The sequence below is a fragment of the Cricetulus griseus genome, chromosome 2 (genome assembly GCF_003668045.3).
Source record: "Cricetulus griseus strain 17A/GY chromosome 2, alternate assembly CriGri-PICRH-1.0, whole genome shotgun sequence".
Taxonomy (NCBI): Eukaryota; Metazoa; Chordata; class Mammalia; order Rodentia; family Cricetidae; genus Cricetulus; species Cricetulus griseus.
This window is the reverse complement of record NC_048595.1, coordinates 7,021,882-7,041,776: the sequence shown is the minus strand read 5'-3', so window position 1 is coordinate 7,041,776 and position 19,895 is coordinate 7,021,882. Positions and strand designations below refer to the sequence as shown.

The window sequence follows — 19,895 nt, the reverse complement described above, 5'->3', positions numbered from 1 at the left end:
GATTATCACAGGAAAACAGGGTTTGACATTCCAGGGCAAGAAGGTATGAAGTCAAGGCAGGGGCTTCCAAAAGTGGTGCCCGGTAATCTTCACAACAAGTGGCAAGGTTTAGAGACCACACACAGAGACAAACACCAAGGGTTCAGAAATCAACCTCTGCATCACTTTGTCACCTTGAAGGACACTGGACGAATGAGAGCCACTGGCAGGGCAGTAGAGGCCGACGGCATATGCAATGCACACGGTCTACACCCAGATCTACTGACCCCAGCCGTGCTTGTGCTAAGAGGCAGCAGTAACACAATGCCAGACAGAGATCGTGTGGGGCACATACCTATTGAGCTCTCGGATGGCTCGCAGTCTGCGGATGTAGCGACGACAGCTAGGCAGAATAGAGAGGTGGTGAGCGTGCAGGGTCAGAAAGAAACACTCCGTAGGAAATTTTGGCTCAGAAAACGGAGGCTGATCTCCATCTAGAAAAAGAGAAGAGAAACAAGCAAAACATGAACCCTTAACTAAAATCAATTATAAGCCACAAGGAAAACGTTCTATTCTGAAGGAAAATGAGTTAAGAATATTCTCTCTCTCTCTCTCTCTCTCTCTCTCTCTCTCTCTCTCTCTGTGTGTGTGTGTGTGTGTGTGTGTGTGTGTGTGTGTGTGTGTGTGTGTGCGCGGTGTAAGGACATGGGGCTGCATTTGGTATGTGAAGTTGTTTGTGTCTTTCTATACCTTAATTTTTAAGACAGAGTATTTCACTGAACATAGAGTTTACCAAGTGACTAGGCTAGACAGCCAATGATCTAGGGATCATCCTGTCTCCTTCCACCTAGTGTTGGGGTAACAGATATGGACTGCCACACCCAGCTTTTGTGTGGATGCTGGGAAGCTGAGCTCAGGCCCTCATGCTTGCATGGCGTCGCGTTACTGACCAAATGAGCCATTTCCACAGTCGGGGAATTTTCATATCATGTTGTTTCTTGAGACAGGATCTCTTTATGCAGCTCTGGCCAGCCTGGAACTCTCTATGTAGATCAAGCTGTCCATGAACTCCACCTCTGCCTCCTAGTGCTGAGACTAAAGGTGTGCAGTACATCCCCCCCCCCTCCCCGAGCCCCTGTATGTGGGGTAGTTTTCAACCAGCAGACAACCCGACTCGTCTACTGGGCAGTCTGTACTTAACACAGCATGTCAGGCTCAGACTACTTCAAACACTGATCATTTCTCTGTGTTGGGGACATCCAAATCCCCTCCCCTCTGCAGCTTTTATGACATATACATCAACGACTGCTGGCCATGGCTATCCTGCTGTGCTGAAGACCATTGAGGGGTGTTTCTCCTATGGAACTGCACCCCTTAACCAGCTGCAGGGCTTCAAGGGCACAGTCATGCTACTTAGGATTTCGAGGCAGGAGAACTGCTTGAGTCTAGAAACTTAAAGCGAGCCTGGACACTACAGGGAATCTAAGACTGAAAAAGAATGCTGCCCAGTCAACTGCTGCTCCATTAATTATCCTCTGTGCATCTCCCTTGCCCCTTCCACAGAACTGTAATATAATTTTATGTCAAATACTGCCAGAATTCACTTTAGACTGAGGAAATGAGTTTAAACAACACCGAATTCTTTCTTTTCTTGGTCTTATAAGGCAGGATTTTGCAGTGCAGTCCAGCCTGGCCTTGAACTCGTGATTCTCCTACCTCAGTCTCCTGGGGTTATAGGCATACACGAAGTAAGAGAACCAAGTAATTACTTTTCTAGAAGGTGTACATTTGATCATGGTATTTCCACTTTGAGGTACTTAGGAATTTATCTCATTCCACACATAATTTTAAAATATTAAAAAAACCAAATTGACATGGGTTGATAATATATTCTATGTTACCAACAAGCAAGATTATTACCATCACACCTTAAAATAGTTATATTTACAACTACTACAACACAAAATCTCCACAATAAAGTTGCTGTTTTTCTTCTCTTTCCCACCTATCTGTTCTATATATTCATGTTTAGAAATTCAAGGAAGAAATTTTACTATGTTAATTTTAACTAGGCATCTCTATGTCCCAGAGCCAATCAGATGAAAGAGAGGTGTCGTAGCAGCAGACACATCACTCACAGAGCTCAGCCAGCCACTCGTTCACATCCTCCATCGTTGCATTTATTCTCGTCTCATCGTTCGGGAGAGTAATCCGACATTTCGGGTGGAATATGTAAGTGGGGTCCACTGTTTCTAACTTGATTTTTGTACTTAGCTGCTGCAGGACCCAAAGGAGGTTCAGCATAAAGCCATCTGTAGACACCAACCGATCATCCGCCTGTGACCAAAGGCAAAAGTGATTAAAACAACTGTTAAGTACAAATCTGGCACAAGTTTCCATAAAAGCAGATGGGACGTTCAAATGTGACCAGGCCCCAAAGTCAGGGTGTGTGGTGACCATGGATGACATCTGCAATAACCGGAGTCTATATGATACAATTCACACTTAGAGAATCAGTCAGTAAGCAAAAACAGAATAAATGTAGCTTCCTTTCTCCTCCTTATTTCTCAAGAACACCAGCACAACTCCCATGTGACAGCTGACCATAAGAAGCTGGCTAGAGCCGAGGGGCCAGCACACACTAGGAACTGATCTAATGCTTTCCAAATAAGAAGCCCACTGGTTAGCTGCCACTGTTAACTCCATTGCCAAATGAAGAAACTGAGGCACAGAGAACTAAACATCAAATATGGATAACTAACTCACAGACCTCATGTAGCTGAGGTCAACCGTGAACATGGGCCATTATGAAACTGTAAACTCACATAAAACCTGATGGAATTTTTTGTGATCTCTTCTGACTGAACAGTTCTTGGGAGCTTAGTGACAAGACCAAGTGACAACGTCAACAGCATGGACACAGCATTGTGAGCAGCACCACAAGTCGCAGGGTTCTGCCCCTCTCTATTCTTGTCTTCTTTTACTTCAGAGAACTTACTATTAATAATAATCTAGAACTTTTAATTTCCCCTCTGTTAGCATGAGCAGTGAAATCCTCGTGACTTCAGGTCTGCTCTGACGCCATTCCCTGTGGTTTCCTTGGTGACAGCCCTGCCTACTCTTCAGTGAGTGTACTACAGTCCTCACCTATAGGCCCTGAGTAGTCTCAAGCCCCTGGCTTCTTTCTTACCTGCCCGTTTTCCCCCAGTCACCAAGGCCTGTGTCTTGGGGTTAAAGCTGGCTCATTTCTGCTCTGAGACCACATATATACCAAGAGGGTTCTATTCTCAGATTTGTGATGACTGGTTCCTCAGTAAAGGTTTTAATAAAATGCCACCTACTCACAGAGGCCACCCTGCTATCTGAATACAATTCCCTCCTCTACCTTTCTTCCAGCTCCCCACAAGTACTCGCTAACCCTTTGCACACCCATCACAGACTCCATTACTGCCTGCAATACTGTGCTTGCATGACTACTCCCTGCAGAGAACTCAGGCTCCACACAGCGGGAGGCTTGCCTGTCTTGTTCCATTCTGTCTTCCGGATCCCAGAACGTGCCGCATTGAGACTGAACTAGAACAGGTCCAGTAAGGAGCAGAGAGCATTTCGGGGACTCCTACCTGCATTTGGGCCTTCTTCATATTGGCATTGACGATGGCCGCCATGTAACTGAGAGCTGCTTCACGAGTTTCACCGTTTAACAAAATACTATGTAGAATCTTGAAAAGCTCTTGCTGAATTATTTTCAAAAAGAAAAAAAAAAATTGGCTTCTTTCATGAGAACAGCCACCCCCTCCCCACTTCCACGTCCGCTGCGTGCAGCAAACCCACGACAGTCACCACATGTGCCCAGGAGGAACACGGGGAGCAGCAGCAAGCAGTGGGGAGGGCATCGAGCAGCCTTTTTTAATAAACCCGCCTCTGTCACTCTTGTCCCATGACCAGAATGGCCTGGGTTAGCGAGGCACTTCACGTTTACAGGATAAAGGACATATAAACTCTATGTGGGACCAGTGGGTCAGCAAAGGGTGCCTGCCACACACGAACAGATTGTGCTCATCCTCATGACTTCCAGGGCTACAGGAAAGACGGAGGGAAAGCACAGCCACTAGACATCACTCCAGTCCCCAGTGACACTCCCAGAGAAAATAACACAGTTGGGCTTCAGTCATTACTCATATCACATGTGGGGTTCTCTGGGAGACAGGTGACTGGCACCCTCAGGTGCAGGGCCTGGGCTTCATCTCTTCCCAGAAGCAGCAACAAGTGCTAACAGCTCTACATGGAGCATCTTCCATGTAAAACATCTGACCTCTGTGAATGAGTGACCTGGGCAGCAGTGGACCTAAGAAACAGGCCTCTCCTCCCTAGGGAGGCCCTCTCCCCTGGCTTCCCTTCAGAAAACCTACCCGTCCCAGCTCCAGGTAATGCTGTAGTGACTGGCTGACGACACGGGTGTTCTCCAGGGTAATGGTGGGCCCTGAGAAGTATTTCTCAACCACCTTTGCCTGGAAAGAGAGGGGAACTATTCAGTCAGCATACAGCATACTGGGGAGGGCTGCAGAGGCATCAAGTGTGTACTCACATCATCCTCCGCAAAGACCGAGAAGCTGAAGAAGGCCCCTAAGTAGGACAGTCTCTGCAGCTCCCGCCCGGAACCAGGGCTTAAGGACTTCGGCAGCCACAGGGGCAAAGAGGCGACCTAGACACAGCACAGAGGGACAGTCAAGATGCTAAGGAGGCTACCATGGCAGGAGCTCAGAACGCCCAGCCAATTCTGGCGATCAAGCATCCCAAAATACAAGGCACAAACAAGTCAGGTACCTTTTGATATTTTTTTTTTGACCCCCCCAATAGAGGTTACTCTCCAACTTCCACATTTTTATAATAAATGCTTTAAAAATTTATTTCTTTCACTGTGTGTGTGCATGTGTGTGTGTGTGTGTGTGCGCGCGCATTTGTGTGGTGTGTGTGTGTGTGTGTATATATGTGTGCATGTGTGTGCATGTGTGGTGTGTGTTTGTGTGTGTGCATGTGTGTGGTGTGTGTGTATTCATATGTGTGTGTGGGGTGTGTGTGTGTGCATGTGTGTGTGTGGTGTGTGTGTGTATGTCTTTGTGTGTGTGTGTGTGCATGTGTGGTGTGTGTGTGTGGTCTGTCTCTGTGTGTGTGTGTGTGTGTGTGTGTGTGTGTGTGTGTGTGTGTGTGTGGTGTGTGTATGTGTGCGTGTGTGTGCATGTGCATGCATGTGTGTGTGTGGTGTATGTGGTGTGTGTGGTGTGTGTGTGTGGTGTGCATGTGTATGTGTATGTGGTGTGTGTGTGTGTCTGTCTCTCTCTCTCTCTCTCTGTGTGTGTGTGTGTGTGTGTGGTGTGCATGTGTATGTGTGTGGTGTGTGGTGTGTGTGTGTGTGTGTGCATGTGTGTGTGTGTGTGTGTGTGTGTGTGTGTGTGTAGTTTGATATAATTCTCCCCAAACGACTTCTATTCCCTTCTGCTCTGGTCCCGTGTGTTCTCTGTGTAGCCACTGCACCTGTAAGCACAGTATGATGCTTACTTACATAGGCATGAGTAGGGAACCGTTTACTTCAGCAAGGTTACCATAGCAGTAGGCAGACTATGAACCCCTAAAACCATCAACTGCCTGTCAGAGGTCAAGACACTTGTAAGGGAAATTTCAAAGACCCATTCTGATGCTACTCAAAGGGTCTGCACATTTTCCACAGCACCTGCTACTCTCGTAGTAAGAGTAATTAACCCCAAGAAATCAGACAAAAGGAAACACGTCATCACAGAAAATAGCACACATCACAGACGTCATCACAGAAAATACCACATGTAACAGCAATTTAACAACGTAGCCCCACACCCCGCCTACATTCAAGTCTTTCAAGAGAAATATGTAGCTGACACTACTTTGAAAATGGCCTCTGTCTGGTGACAAAGTCAGCTGCCTGGTGAAGGTCAGCATACAGGCTTACCAGGTCACACTTACCAAACTGCACACAGGGTGTGTCTTCCCAAACTTGGTTTCACAGAGTTCACCTAGTGCCTAGAGAGAAGACAGGATAGAATCACCGGGATACGTTCTGTCTCCCACTGCTGCCATGTGTGACAGCTGCCATGTGTGACAGCTGCCATGTGTGACAGCTGCCATGTGTGACAGCAAGCTTACATTTCCACTACAAACGCTTGGTGAGTTCTTCATGAGGTCATCCACCTCACTACTTTTACCACTTAGTAAATGAACACCCCTGCATTGCAAAAACAAACAACAAAAAGAGCAGCCTCCTGCCTAGGTGACCTGGGGCACACCTTTAGTCCCAGCACTCAGGAGGCAGAGGCAGGCTGACCTCAGTGAGCTGGAGGTCAGCCTGGTCTACAAAGTTCCAGGAGAGCCAGAGGTACACAAAGACCTGTCTCAAACAAAACAAAAATACCTTTGTGGGAAGGGGAAAAACATGATAAAAATACGTTGTATGAAAGAATATTTAAATTAAATTAATTAAAAAGCACTTAAAGGAGAAACACAAAGCACAGCTAGAAACCACTCACACTTCATATGCAGAAAGAATGCCCTCTGAGGCCCTTTCCAAAAGGTGTGCACTTAGTTTTAAAAACTGAGTTTTTGCTTCATATTATTTCATAACACAAGATTTGCTACATGGACTGTGTGCGCAATCCTGCCAGCACTACCCAGGGCTTTACTCTGGACCCAAGAAACTACCGGATGCAGAACATCTATAAGTGTGACGTGACATCCAAACACAAGGCAGGCGCGGGAACTCTTCTTCAGCGTTGTCCTCATGCCACAGTAAGTTATGATCAACAGTCTAGCCTGTCCCATGAGCGACAATGAATACGAAATTACTTTCTGTGTGACTGAGAAGTTGTGGAACAGCCATTGAATATTGAAGTCACTGACATTGAGAACTGCTGAGAGGTTTAAGTTTTCATTGCATAGTATTCCATTAATACCACAAGAAGAGCCTAAGACAATCCCAACACCAAGCAACACACCATCCACAATTTAAGAAAAACCCTGGGGAGTTTGGGGGATCTGGCAGACAGATGACATCCTCATCATTATTGTTGCTGTTGGTCTCTCTCTCTGTGTGTGTGTGTGTGTGTGTGTGTGTGTGTGTGTGTGTGTGTGTGTGTGTATGTGCGTGTGTGCGTGCGTGCGTGCGTGCGTGCGTGCGTTCGTTCCAGACAAGGCCTTGCTATGTTGCCCAGGGACTGCAGGCATCTGCCACATGCCCAGTGACATCAGCATCAGAAACCCTCCAGTGCTGACGAAGAGAACAGAGCAGAGCTCACCAATGATGCATCATCTCTGAGCTACCACACTTCCTGCTCCTGGCTCACTGCGCTGTCCTCTTCTCAGTCCCTCCTCTATGCCCTTCAGATGCACCCTCATTATTGAACGAGCATCCACGGCAGCTCCCAAATTAAAGCACTTTCTACCACAAAGGCCAACTCTGTCATTCACCAAGGACATTTTGGTGATATGGGTCACTAAATTCTCACTGAAACACTAAACTAATCCAAATCAGGATAAAAAAAATCAACAGTTGAGAAACAAATGTATGGCAGTGAAGACATGGGCACCACTGACGAAATCCCTCAGCTGACAGCAGCAGACGATCCCCCTTCCGTCTGCGCTCAGCCAGGCACACTTTATGACACACCTCAGCAGCATCGCTGCAACAGAAATTCTTTTTTTTTTTTGTTTTTTTTTTTTTTTTCCGAGAGAGGGTTTCTCTGTGGCTTTGGAGGCTGTCCTGGAACTAGCTCTTGTAGACCAAGAGCTGTAACTGGTCTCGAACTCACAGAGATCCGCCTGCCTCTGCCTCCAGAGTGCTGGGATTAAACACATGCGCCACCAACGCCCGGCTCAAATCCTTAATTTATCTACTTTTTTAAAATTTAATTTATTTTTTATTTTTTATTGAGCTCCACTGCCCTCCATGCTCACAATGTATTCAGGAGCTCTTGTCTTTTTCCCTTTCCTAGGCTGATCCAAGTATGTCTTTTTTTTTTTTTTTAAGGATTTTATTTATTTATTATATATACAACATTCTGCTTCCATGTATATCTGTACACCAGAAGAAGACACCAGATCTCATAATGGATGGTTGTGACCCACCATGTGGTTGCTGGGAATTGAACTCAGGACCTCTGGAAGAGCAGCCAGCACTCCCAACCTCTGATCCATCTCTCCGGGCCCCCTGTATGTCTTTCTTATGATCTTCTTTCTTACCTATGTTCTCCAGGGTTGTGGCCTGTAGGCTGTTTGTCCTTTGCTTTATGTCTAATCATCTACTCATAAGTGAATACATATTATATTTGTCTTTGTGGCCCTGGGTTACCTCACTCATTTTGACCTTTTCTAGTTCCGTCCATTTACATGCAAATTTCAAGATGTCATTGGTTTTACCACTGAGTAGTACATTGTACCAATGTACTACATTTTTCCTTATCCATTCTTCTAGGTTGTCTGAGGGGCATCTAGGTTTTTTCCAGGTTCTGGCTATTATGAATGTTGCTATGAACATAGCTGAGCACATGTCTTTGTGGTGTGAATATGCCTTCTTTGGGTATATGTCCAAAGTGGTATTGCAGGCTTTTGAGGTAGCCTGGTTCCCAATTTTCTGAGAAACCACCATACTGATTTCCAAAGCAACTGTACAAAGTTTTCACTCCCACCATCAATGGAGGGGTGTTCCCCTTTCTCTATATTCTCTCCAGCGTAAGCTGTCAATGGTTATTTTGATTTTGGCCATTCTGACAGGTGTAAGATGGTCTCTCAGCATTGTTTTGATTTGCATTTCTCTGATGACTAAGGATGCTGAGCATTTCCTTACCTGTCTTTCTGCCATCTGAGATTGTTCTGTTGAGAATTCTGTTTAAATCTGTACCCCAATATTATTATTAGATTATTTGGTCTTTTGGCATCTAGGTTTTTTTAGTTCTTTGTGTATTTTGGAGATCAATCCTCTGTCAGATGTGGGATTGGTAAAGATTTTTTCCCATTCTGTCTTGTTGAGGTCTTGGATCCATTTGGACTTGAGTTTTGTGCATGGTGATAGAGATGGATCTATGTGCATTCTTCTACATGTCGACATCCAGTTATGCCAGCACCATTGGTTGAAGATGCTTTTTTTTTTCCATTTTATAATTTTAGCTTTTCTGTCAAAAATCAGGGGCTAATAGGTGTGTGGATTAATATCAGGGTTTTCATTCAATTCCACTGATCGACCTGTCTGTTTTTATGCAAATACCATGCTGTTTTCATTAGTGTAGCTCTACAGTAGAGCTTGAAGTCAGCTATGGTGATGCCTCCAGAAGTTCCTTTACTGTAGAGGATTGTCTTGGCTATCCTGGGGTTTTGTTTTTCCATATGAAGTTGAGTATTGCCCTTTTGAGATCTATGAAGAATTTTGCTGGGTATTGCATTGAATCTGTAGATTTCTTTAGGTAAACTTGCCATTTTTTGCTATTTTTGGGGTCAATTATGTATACTATCATATCAGCAAATAGCAAAAGTTGGATTTCTTTTCCAATTTGTATCCCCTGAATCTCCTTTTGTTGTCTTATTACTCTAGCTACGACTTCAAATACGATACTGAATAGATATAGAGAGTGGACAACCTTGTCTTGTTCCTCATTTCAATGGGATCACTCAAAAGTTTCTCTCCATTTAGTTTGATGTTGGCTTTTGGCTTGCTGTATATTGCCTTTATTGTGTTTAGGTATTTTCCTTATATTCCTGCCCTCTCCAAGACCTTTATCCTGAAGGGGTGTTGAATTTTGTCACAGGCTTTTTCAGTATCTAATGAGATGATCATGAGGTTTTTTTGTATTTTCTTTCTTTCATTCATTCTTTCTTTCTTTCAGTTTGTTTTATATGGTGAATTATATTGACATATTTTCGTATGTTGAACCATCATCCCTGCATGTCTGGGATGAATCCTACTTGATCATGTTGGATGATTTTTCTAATTCGTTGTTGGTTTCAGTTTGTCAGTATTTTATGGAGTATTTTTGCATCAATGTCCATGAGGGAGATTGGTCTGTAATTCTGTTACTTGTGTCTTTTGTTTGGTTTAGGTACCAGAGTTTGCCGATGATCCTTCTGTTTCCGTTGTGTGTAACAATTTGAGTATTGGCACTAGCTCTTCTTTGAAGTTCTGGTAGAATTCTGCATTGGAAACACCTGGCAATGGCCTTTTTATGGTTGGGAGACTTTTGATGACTATTTCTAGTTCCATAGGGGTTATAAATCTATTTGTTTATCTGGTCTTCATTTAATTTTGGTATGTGTTACTTACGGAGAAAATTGTATATTTCCTTTAAATTTTCTATTTTTGTGGACTACAGGGTTTTGAAATATGACGTGATGATTTGCTAGATTTCCTCAGTTCCTGTTAGGTCCCCCTTTCATTTCTGATTTTCTTAATTTGGATATTCTCGATCTGCCTTTCGGTTACTTTGGATAAACCTTTGTCTATCTTGTTGATTTTCTTAACTCTGTCTCACTGAGTTTTTGTATTGTTTCCTTTGTTTCTATTTTATTGATGTCAGTCCTCAATTTAAATATTTCCAGCTGTCTACTTCTCCTGGGTGAGTTTGTTTCCTTTTGTTCTAGAGCTTTCAGTTGTTCTGTTAATTTGCTAGTATTGGATTTCGCTAGCTTCTCTAGGGATGGATTTGTGGATAGGTATTGTTTAAATCTGGTTTTCTCGTGGAATATTTTGTCTTTTCCATATACGGTGATGAAAATTTTGTTGGATACAGTATCATGGGCTGGCATCTATGGTCTCATAGTGTCTGCGTAGTGCCTGACCAGGCCCTTCTGGATTTCACTGTTTCAATTGAGAAATCAGGTATAATTTTGATAGGTGTGCCTTTATATGTTACTTAGCCTTTCTCCTTTGCAGCTCTTTATATCCTTACTTTATTCTGTATGTTTAGTGTTTTGCTTATTACATGGTATGGGGACTTTTTTTTTTTTTGTCCATTCTATTTGGTGTTCTGTAAGCTTCTTGTACCTTTGTGGGCATGTCCTTTAGGTTGGGAAAGTTTTCTTCTATGATCTTGTTAAATATATTTTCTGTGCCTTTGAGCTGGACTACTTCTTCTATTCCTATTATTCTTAGGTTTGGTCTCTTCATGGGATCCCATGTTTCGCAGATATTTTGTGTTAGGAATTTGTTGGATTTAATATTTTCTTTGACTGATGAATCTACTTCCTCTATGGTATCTTCAACACCAGAGATTCTCTTTTCCATCCCTTTTTTTTTTAAAGATTTTATTTATTTATTATGTATCCAACATTCTGCTTCCATGTGTATCTGCACACCAGAAGAGGGCACCAGATCTCATAACGGATGGTTGTGAGCCACCATGTGATTGCTGGGAATTGAACTCAGGACCTCTGGAAGAGCAGGCAGAGCTCTTAACCTCTGAGCCATCTCTCCAGCCCTCTTTTCCATGTCTTATATTCTGTTGTTTATGCTAACATCTGTAGCTCCTGATCATCTACCCAGTTTTCCCATTTCCAGAATTCCCTAGGTTTCTATTTTCTTTATTTCCTCTACTTCAGTTTTCAAGGCTTGAACCATTTCCTTCACCTGTTTGATTGCTTTTTCTTGGTTTTCTTTAAGAGCTTTGCTGATCTCCAATTTTTCACTTGTCTTTTCCTCCATTTCTTTAAGGGAATTTTTCATTTCCTCTTTAAGGACGCAATCATCCTCATGAAGTTATTTCTAATGAGTGCTTCCTCTATTTGGGGACCTTCAGGTGTTGCTGCTGTAGCATCACTAGTTCTGGTGCTGCCATATTGCTCTTCACGCTGCTGACGGTATTCTTACCTTCATGCTCATCTCTTCCTCTAATTGGTAGAGGTGGATGGAGCCTGTGCTTCAGGGGGTCCCTCTCCTCCTCCAACTGGTGCAGTTGAGGGTTGAACGTTCCCTCGGGTGCAAGCAGGGCTGAGCCTCCGGTGGTCGCTTCTCCGGGCCTAGATGGGCCCAAGGCTCAGATGGCCACTCAGTTCATGCGGAGCCACAGCGTGCCCACTTGGCTGCTGAGACACACTGTCATCCTGCGGGTCACCCCCTCGGTTGCTCTTGTTTTGTTTTTTTAAAGACAGGATCTTACTATATAGCCCAGGCTTGTCTGGGAACTTATCATGAACTCCAGGCTGGTCTAAACTTGAAATGATACTCCTGTCCCAGGCTCCTAAGTGTTGACCTACAATACACCAGGTTCAAACTTTTTTTTTTTTTCCTAAGACAGGGTTTCTCTGTGTGGCCTTGGCTGACCTAGGACTTGATTTATAAACCAGTCTGGGCTCAAACTCACAGAGATCCTCCTGCCTCTGTCTCCCAAGTGCTGGGACCAAAGGCCTGCGCCACCACCGTCCAGCATTCAAATTTATTTATTTAGACAGGACTGTGGAATATTCCTTACCACTGTATGAATATATGTCACTATTGGTTTAATAAACAAGCTGACTGGCCGACAGCTGAACAGGATAAGTTGAGGTAGGAGAGCAAAACTGAGAATGCTGGGAGAAAGGGGCAGAGCTGGGCCGTCCCAAGCAGATGCAGAATGGGCGCGCTGTACTGAGAAACGGCAGCAAGCCACGGGGCAAAGAACAGCTCATAAGGGTTGATTTAAATGTTCAGAGTTAGCCAGTACCAAGTCTATCTGCTAAGCATTTACAATCAATAGTAAGTTTCTCTGAGCGGTTATTTGAGGGGCAAACACCACCACCTCCACAGGATTTCTTGTAGCCAGGGTTAATTTCACACAACATGTAGAGGGGGTGACCCTGAGCACCCGATCCTCCTCCTGTGACTTCACAGGGCGGAGTCAAGTGCACTGATAGACCTGGTTCACGCTGTAGTCTAGGTGGGCCTGGAATTCACTGAGCAGATGAAGCTGGCCTTTCCAATCCATGACCAACTTTCTTGCCTCCGACTTCCAGTGGCTGGGGTTCCATGAAACATCTACCACACTTGGCTAAGCCTCACATTCTCATTCCAGCATTGCTGTCAACTTTTACCTTGTTAATGATAGTCTAGCTCTGATTCTTCTAAAAAAAAAAAACAAGTAGATCTTTTGTCACTTCTTTGAGCACTTATCATGGTCTACCTACCTGTCAAGATATTTTGCTGGATGTAACACTTACCATGAATCATGAGCAGCCTAAGGCAGCAGTGTTCAAGCTCTGGGGGGGTGAATGACCCTTGCACAGGAGTCAAGACAATGCATTGGAAAACACAGATATTTACATAACAGTAGCGAAGATTTATGGTCAAGGGTCACAACAACTGAGGAACTGTACTAAAGGACTGCAGCATTAGGAAGGTTACGAACCACTGTGTCAAAGGACTGCAGCATTAGGAAGGCTGAGAACCACTGTGCTAAAGGGTCACAGTGTTAGGGAGGTCAAGAACCACTGTGTGAAGGGATTGCAGCATTAGGAAAATTGAGTACTACTGCTCTAAGGGAAGAGAGCTTGTTCCCGGAGCTCTGTGGATGCATTCAAAGACACCAATGAGTCATGACATGACAGAATCAAATCAATAGGATGAGTACAAGAACAAACATAGATATCAATTTATACAAAGTTGTGGATATACATAAAGTGAATGAGTTTCATGGTCTGACATTTTTCCCGTTATAATCCTGTAACAAAAAGGATACCTGAAGGCATTGGTCTCCAGAATTTCAAAGCCCAAACAGAAAGGAGTGTCTCACTTGTTTTCCCATTGTTTGACACAGGGTCTCTATATAGCTCTGGCTGTTCTGGAACTCACTGTGTAGAGCAGGCTGGCCTAGAACTCACAGAGATCCACCTGCCTCTGCCTCTGCCTCCAGCGTGCTGGAACTTAAGACATATCTGCATAGCAGAAGTGTTTTACAACAGCAGAATCCCTGGTGAAAATCTAGCTAAGGATTCTGCCTAAAATTTCTGCTTCTTCTGAGCACCTTGGGGCATCAGACATCTCTACTTCAGAGAAAGAGCACAGACGAGAGGCATGGCTTCCCCGAGTCACTCTCCTGTGTTTACAGCTGTAGTCAAGCACGTGAAATGCAGGGGAAGTAGAATCAGAATTAAGGGTTACCTTCAGTCTGGAAGGCATGAGACCATCTCAACAACCAAAAGTTTGAAAACAAGATTAAACACAGAACCAAAAGAAAAATATCTACTTATCTCTTAAAGAAAAGGAAAAAGATTTTTTACCATGAGGGGATATTTAAAGTAGTCACTATCGAGGGAGCACTCTTTGGCAGCAAGAGCCAGGCCTTGTAAAATAGGGATAAAGATCTGTAAGAAAAAAAGAAAAGCACAAACATTAGGTTTAAGGGAAATGAAGTCTGCAAGCATGTCGGACAAGGTCCTGGCTGTGCGGGTCCAGGACTCCTACTTTCCCCCAGGAGAACCCTTCCTCTCCTTCCTCTCTTCTAGAAAAAGCATGGTGAATCCTGAGTGTTGACCCACTTGACCAATGAGGCTCACCATAAAGCAAGGGAGTTCAATTTTCCAGAAAAGGGTGCTGATGGACACTAACACTCCAGCGGGACGCGCTGACACCCAACAGCACCCAGCACAGCTGCAGCTGCTGAGTGCTCAGAGGGCCTGCCTCACTGCAGACTTCTGCATACCTCACTACTCTACCCTCCTCCTCCAAGGTGCACACCTATGGTCTGTAGAGAAAGTACCCAAGTGCTCCACCTTCTCAAATCCACCTATACTTAAAACACTGTTTGGTTCTGTTTGTTACAATCAGCTTTACTGAGAACAAGGAGACAGTTGATCAATGTTCAAACTGAAAAACAAATGATTAGTAAGTCTGCCTTACCTTCACACACAGCACAATTAATATAGTCACCTGACCTGAAAATGGAAGGGCATAAAAACTGTACAAGGTTTGCACTGACATGGGAACAGTGTGCAAGCCCTGCTCAACACAGCCCACCTTCAAACTCCATCGTGTGCTGCACTGAGCCACACAATTAGGAGTGGGCTAGAATCCAAGACTAACAACACCAAGGGAAAACGCACATACACAGCCACTGGCAATCTGAAGCACAAGCAGGAAAAGGAGCGTAGCCTGAGGACACTAGAAAACTTGGACCAATCCCTTGGGCCACAGAGAAGATAAGACAGAGGACCAAAAGAGCACCGTATATCACATGCGCCTGTGGAGCATTTTGTGCTATCCAAACAGCTCTGGAAGAGATCACCCTGGTCCCATGACCGGAATAATCAGGGGAGAAGTAATGAGCTTTTGTAAACTAGCTGAAAACTGGGAGTAACAGTCAGCAGGGGGCAGGAGGTGCCAAAACTGCAATCAAGAGGAAAAGGCAAAACAAGTTCTAAAATGCCAGATGGTTGCCAATAACAGTCCACCAGAAAGAAATTTAATTATGTTTTAAGAAATACTTTAAGCTTTGCTTTTTAGTAGAGTTATCCCCCAATGCAAGTAAGAACTTAACTGATAATAAACCGGGAAAATATGAATAAGCATAAAACATTTCCCTCCATCAAGGATTGTATTTTTCAAATTTCTCTTTCAGGAGTCAGTACTATCTTTCTCTTGTGGGTTCAGGGACCAACCTTAGGTCATCCAGCCTCACAGCAAGCACTTTCACCCACTGAGACAGCTTGCCAGCCAAGGCATTATATTACTTTAGTGATCTGCACATTGCAAATAATTCATTTATTTTTCTAGTAAATATTTACTAGTACAGACAAAAGTTTCTGCTATTCACTTTCAGTCTTACATGTGTTTCTGTTTATTCATCTAGAAGTATCGCCCAAACATTAAAAGGAAGGGGAAATTCCAGTTGAGGACATAGCAAATCACATCTGCCAACTTGTTAGATGAAAAGGTAAAACGTGGCCCATTGCGGACCAATTCGGTTAGCAGTTCCCTGTTGTACAACACTTCCCTCCAGATAAAACTCATGGAGTGGTGGTGGCAGCCTTTAATCCCAGCAGGAGGCAGAGGCAGGAGGATCTCTGTGAGTTCCAGGACAGCCTCCACAGGTATAGAGAAACCCTGTCTCGAAAAAAACAAACAAAAAAATCTCACGGTAACAGAGGAAGGACAATGGCCTTCATGCCAGCTGGCAAGAGAAGGCGCCGGCTTCCTGTGAGCCATGGAGACCTAGCTGTGCTGTTAGCTGCCACTGAGTTCATGCCACCTTCTTGATAAAACCATCAAAGGTGACTTTGTGACCTCTGCATAGCATGTCCCTTCTGGGTGGCTCTTGGCCTGATTTTAAAACTACTCTTGAGTTCTTCAAATGCTTGCTTTTACAAAAGGAAAGGTGTTCGTTAATGCTGATCACACCCAAAGGCCACTTCATTTAAACCTCCTGAGACAATTCTTTTTTTCCACTGGAGTTCATGATCTCCCTAAAGATAAAGAGCTCACTAAGTTAAGTTGCCTCTGTTGTTCCCCCAAGTCCAAAAGACATCAGTAATAGCAACAGTTAACAACACCAGAGAAGGTGTAACCTTAAACAGATTTTTCTTCTTGAGTCCTGAACTGTTCTTTCCTTCTTTTTTCTCCCATTCAGATGAGGGCTCACTATGTAGCCCTGGCTAGCCTGGAACTTACTTACTATATAGACCAGGCTGGTTTCTAACCCATATTTACCCACCTCTGACTGGTGAGTGCTGGGATTAAAGGCATTCCCCAACATACCTGATGTGGCCTGGACTGTGTTTTTAAAATATTTAAGAATTCAAAGGACTTACCAAGAGTTATTAATATACTAGCTATGAAACAAAGCAAAGGGTATTGTGCCAACTGGTCACATACACAGTGAAATCTAGGAAGAGGCATTTCCCATATATTTCCTGAGGATCCACATAAGATTAACAGCAGCCCCAATCAGCAGGAAGTAGTGTTACAAAACGACTCCGAAGTTCCTAAATACTGTTTATAAATGCTTGTTTTCATTTAAAGGGGGTTGATTATAAATGGTTAATGGTTAGTCAATCTCTAAAGAAAAAAGGGGATATGATACATTAGTATGGATTTTGGTTTATTGATACAAATTTAAGGTCAATTTCGTTATGCTATATGTATCTCTACTCTTGTTTAAGGTATTATGTTTTGTTTTGGGTTTTGTTTTTTTTTGAGACAGGGTTTCTCTGTATTGCTTTGGAGCCTATCCTGGCATTCACTCTGTAGACCAGGCTGGCCTTGAACTCACAGAGATCCACATACCTCTGCCTCCTGAGTGCTGGCATTAAAGGCTTGTGCCACCAAATGAAATGTACAATTAAGAAATAAAGATTAATAGTTGCCTACAATAGTTAAACTTATAGTCAGGTTAGTTAGGTTTTCTAGATGTACAGAGATATATTTCAGATGGATAGGTAATCTTCAGAGACCTACAGATTATGACATTTAAAATGTTTTAAGAACTTAGGCTTTTCGTGACTATGAGACATGTCAGCTCCTGGCAGCACCAATCTGCTTAAATGAAGACGATGGGAACCAAAGAAACTCCATATGGAATTTGCTTTCTTTATGGCAAAAGCTAGCCAATGGGCAAGAAACTTCTCTTGCCTTGACGGCCTGACTGTATGCTGTATAAACCAGACATGCAGGACCCACATGAACATGAGTGCTAAACAAGATGGGACAGTTCTTCCGGGCCCCTGCCTCACTATAAAGAGTCTATAATGCCGTACATTCTATAGCACACAGAAGAAAGCAACTGACAAACTGTGCCAGTACAAGGCAGAACAGATATCCCAAATTTCCTGCTTCACTGAAAAGTCTGCCAGATACGCTAGAACTGCAGGCTCAACAGACACCCCAATGTTGCAGAGGAACTTTGGGTGACTGACTGTCCAGATGTACCTGTCATTTCTAGAATTGTGGAAGCTGCTTGCAATGCACTTCCTATTTATTTAGGTAACATTTCCTTCTGGGGTCTTTGGTGGAACTGAATATAGTTATAGTTTTCCTTTGTTACGATAAAAGATAAATTAGATATAAAACGTTAGACTCACAGAGATAGATGATAGAATATTTTCTCTAAATTTTGCCAAATGCAAATAGACTAAACATTGTAACTGTAATTCTTGCTTAACTGTGCTGTTATATGTAATTTCACTATGTTAATATCAAAACCTTCCTTTTTTTAATTAGACAGAAAAGGAGAGATGATCTGGGATGTCCTTTTATATGCTGTGAATGTGTGTTGCATTTATTGGTTGATGAATAAAGGTGTTTTGATCAATGGCCAAGCAAAACATAGCTAGGTGGGAAAACCAAACAGAGGAACTGAGAGAAAGAAGGTGGAGTCAGGGAGACTTGTAGATGTGGAGGGAGAAACATGCCGGAGCACCACCTGTAAGTCACACTCTTGTGGCAATACACAGATTAATGGAAATGGGTTAATTGATAAGAGAGAGCTAGCAGTAGTATGTCTGAGCTATTGGTGAAAACAGCTTTATCAACCAATAACACATATTCGCAGCCTACAGAAAGACATCCCTTATCACACTGTTAATGTAATCCTTGCCTGTATATATTTGTATGTGGTTATTGTACTTACTGTATATAGTTTTACTATGTTGGTTGAAACCTTGGCTTTTTATTTAGGCAAAAGGGGTGAAACGTGATTATTTTGATTGTGTTGTGACAAAGCTTGCTTGGAGTCAGAGGGTGGAGTCAGCCACCAGCTGACCAAAATTAACCATAGAGGTTTGGAGAGCCATAGAGAGGAGACAGGCAGTAGTACAGCAGGGTTGAGAGAGGATCTCGATCCCTTTGGAGGTAGGAAGCCACTGTGACTGCTTCTCTAATCTTTCACGTTTTTACCCCATATCTGACACCCAATTTTTATTGGTAAAGATTAATTAGATTTATACTTCAATGACGTTCTTATTGGTTTCCTTTAGAGCCTATATTAATTATGCATGGATTTTCATTATGAGATTTTCATACATACACATAATGTATTTTTGTTGTATTCACCTCCTTACACTCCTGGGTCTCCTTCCGATTCATACTAACCCCCACACTATTTTCATGTCCTCCTTCCCTCTCACCCTCGCCCCCCCCCACCCGCCACATACACTTTCTTTCTTCTTTCTTATGACCCAATGAATTTACTTAGGGGCTACTTGAATAAGCATAAGTGAAAGCTGTTCATAGGAGCACAGGTACCTTTACCAATGGCTGTATCACCCAAAAAAGTATCTTTGCAAGCCCCAATAACCACTAACTGCATGGGAGGGGTGGAGTTTCGTGAGCCCCTCCTCTATTCCATGACATGACACATCTGGACATCAGCGTAAATGCAGCAAGCGAAAAGCAGGAGTATTAGCTGGCCACTGTACCTGCTTGAACACCTCTTCATCCTGGTGAGTGGTCCGCACCAGCTCTTGAAGGAAGCCGTACGGGAGATTCCTGCACAGCATGTACGGCACAAGAAAGGATGGCTGCTGCAAGGACCTGCAGACCCAGGGAGACCAGAGGCTGTGACGGAGGCAGGGGAGTCGTGGCCACATAAGCCACCCAGCCACATACACATGAAACCCGTCCAATGTTCTGTGCAACCACTACTCAGGCAAAGCATGACCTTTCCTAACACTGCAGACATCTGGACTTCTAAATAAGACACCAGGAGAAAAAAAAAAAAAAAAAAAAAAAAACACAAACACTTTTCTTTGCAGAGACCTTTCAAAGTGAAACATTAGGGTTGGGAGGTAGTTTGGTGACAAAGCATTTGGCTAGCATATGCAAAGCCCCAGGCTGAATCCTCAGCAATGGAAAATAAATAATGAGTTCTTTAAAATGAATTATGGGGACCAGAGAGATGGCACAGGAGTTAAGAGCTCTTACAGAGGACCTGTTTAGCTCCCAG

General features: G+C 43.5%; 1 protein-coding gene across 5 annotated transcripts in view; it reads right to left on the bottom strand.

Moving 5' to 3' along the window:
* The window catches only part of Ube4b (ubiquitination factor E4B), a 115,083-nt gene that overhangs the window by 31,597 nt on the left and 63,591 nt on the right, over positions 1 to 19,895 (bottom strand). For all 5 annotated transcript variants that reach the window (XM_035439411.1, XM_027398262.2, XM_027398264.2 and 2 more), the window contains 8 exons: positions 19,369 to 19,483; positions 14,239 to 14,322; positions 5,974 to 6,030; positions 4,565 to 4,681; positions 4,389 to 4,487; positions 3,600 to 3,713; positions 2,118 to 2,316; positions 335 to 473 (listed from right to left, as the gene is read on the bottom strand). In XM_035439411.1, coding sequence (XP_035295302.1) covers positions 335 to 473; positions 2,118 to 2,316; positions 3,600 to 3,713; positions 4,389 to 4,487; positions 4,565 to 4,681; positions 5,974 to 6,030; positions 14,239 to 14,322; positions 19,369 to 19,483 — 924 coding nt within the window. The remainder of the gene's footprint in view (positions 1 to 334; positions 474 to 2,117; positions 2,317 to 3,599; positions 3,714 to 4,388; positions 4,488 to 4,564; positions 4,682 to 5,973; positions 6,031 to 14,238; positions 14,323 to 19,368; positions 19,484 to 19,895) is intronic.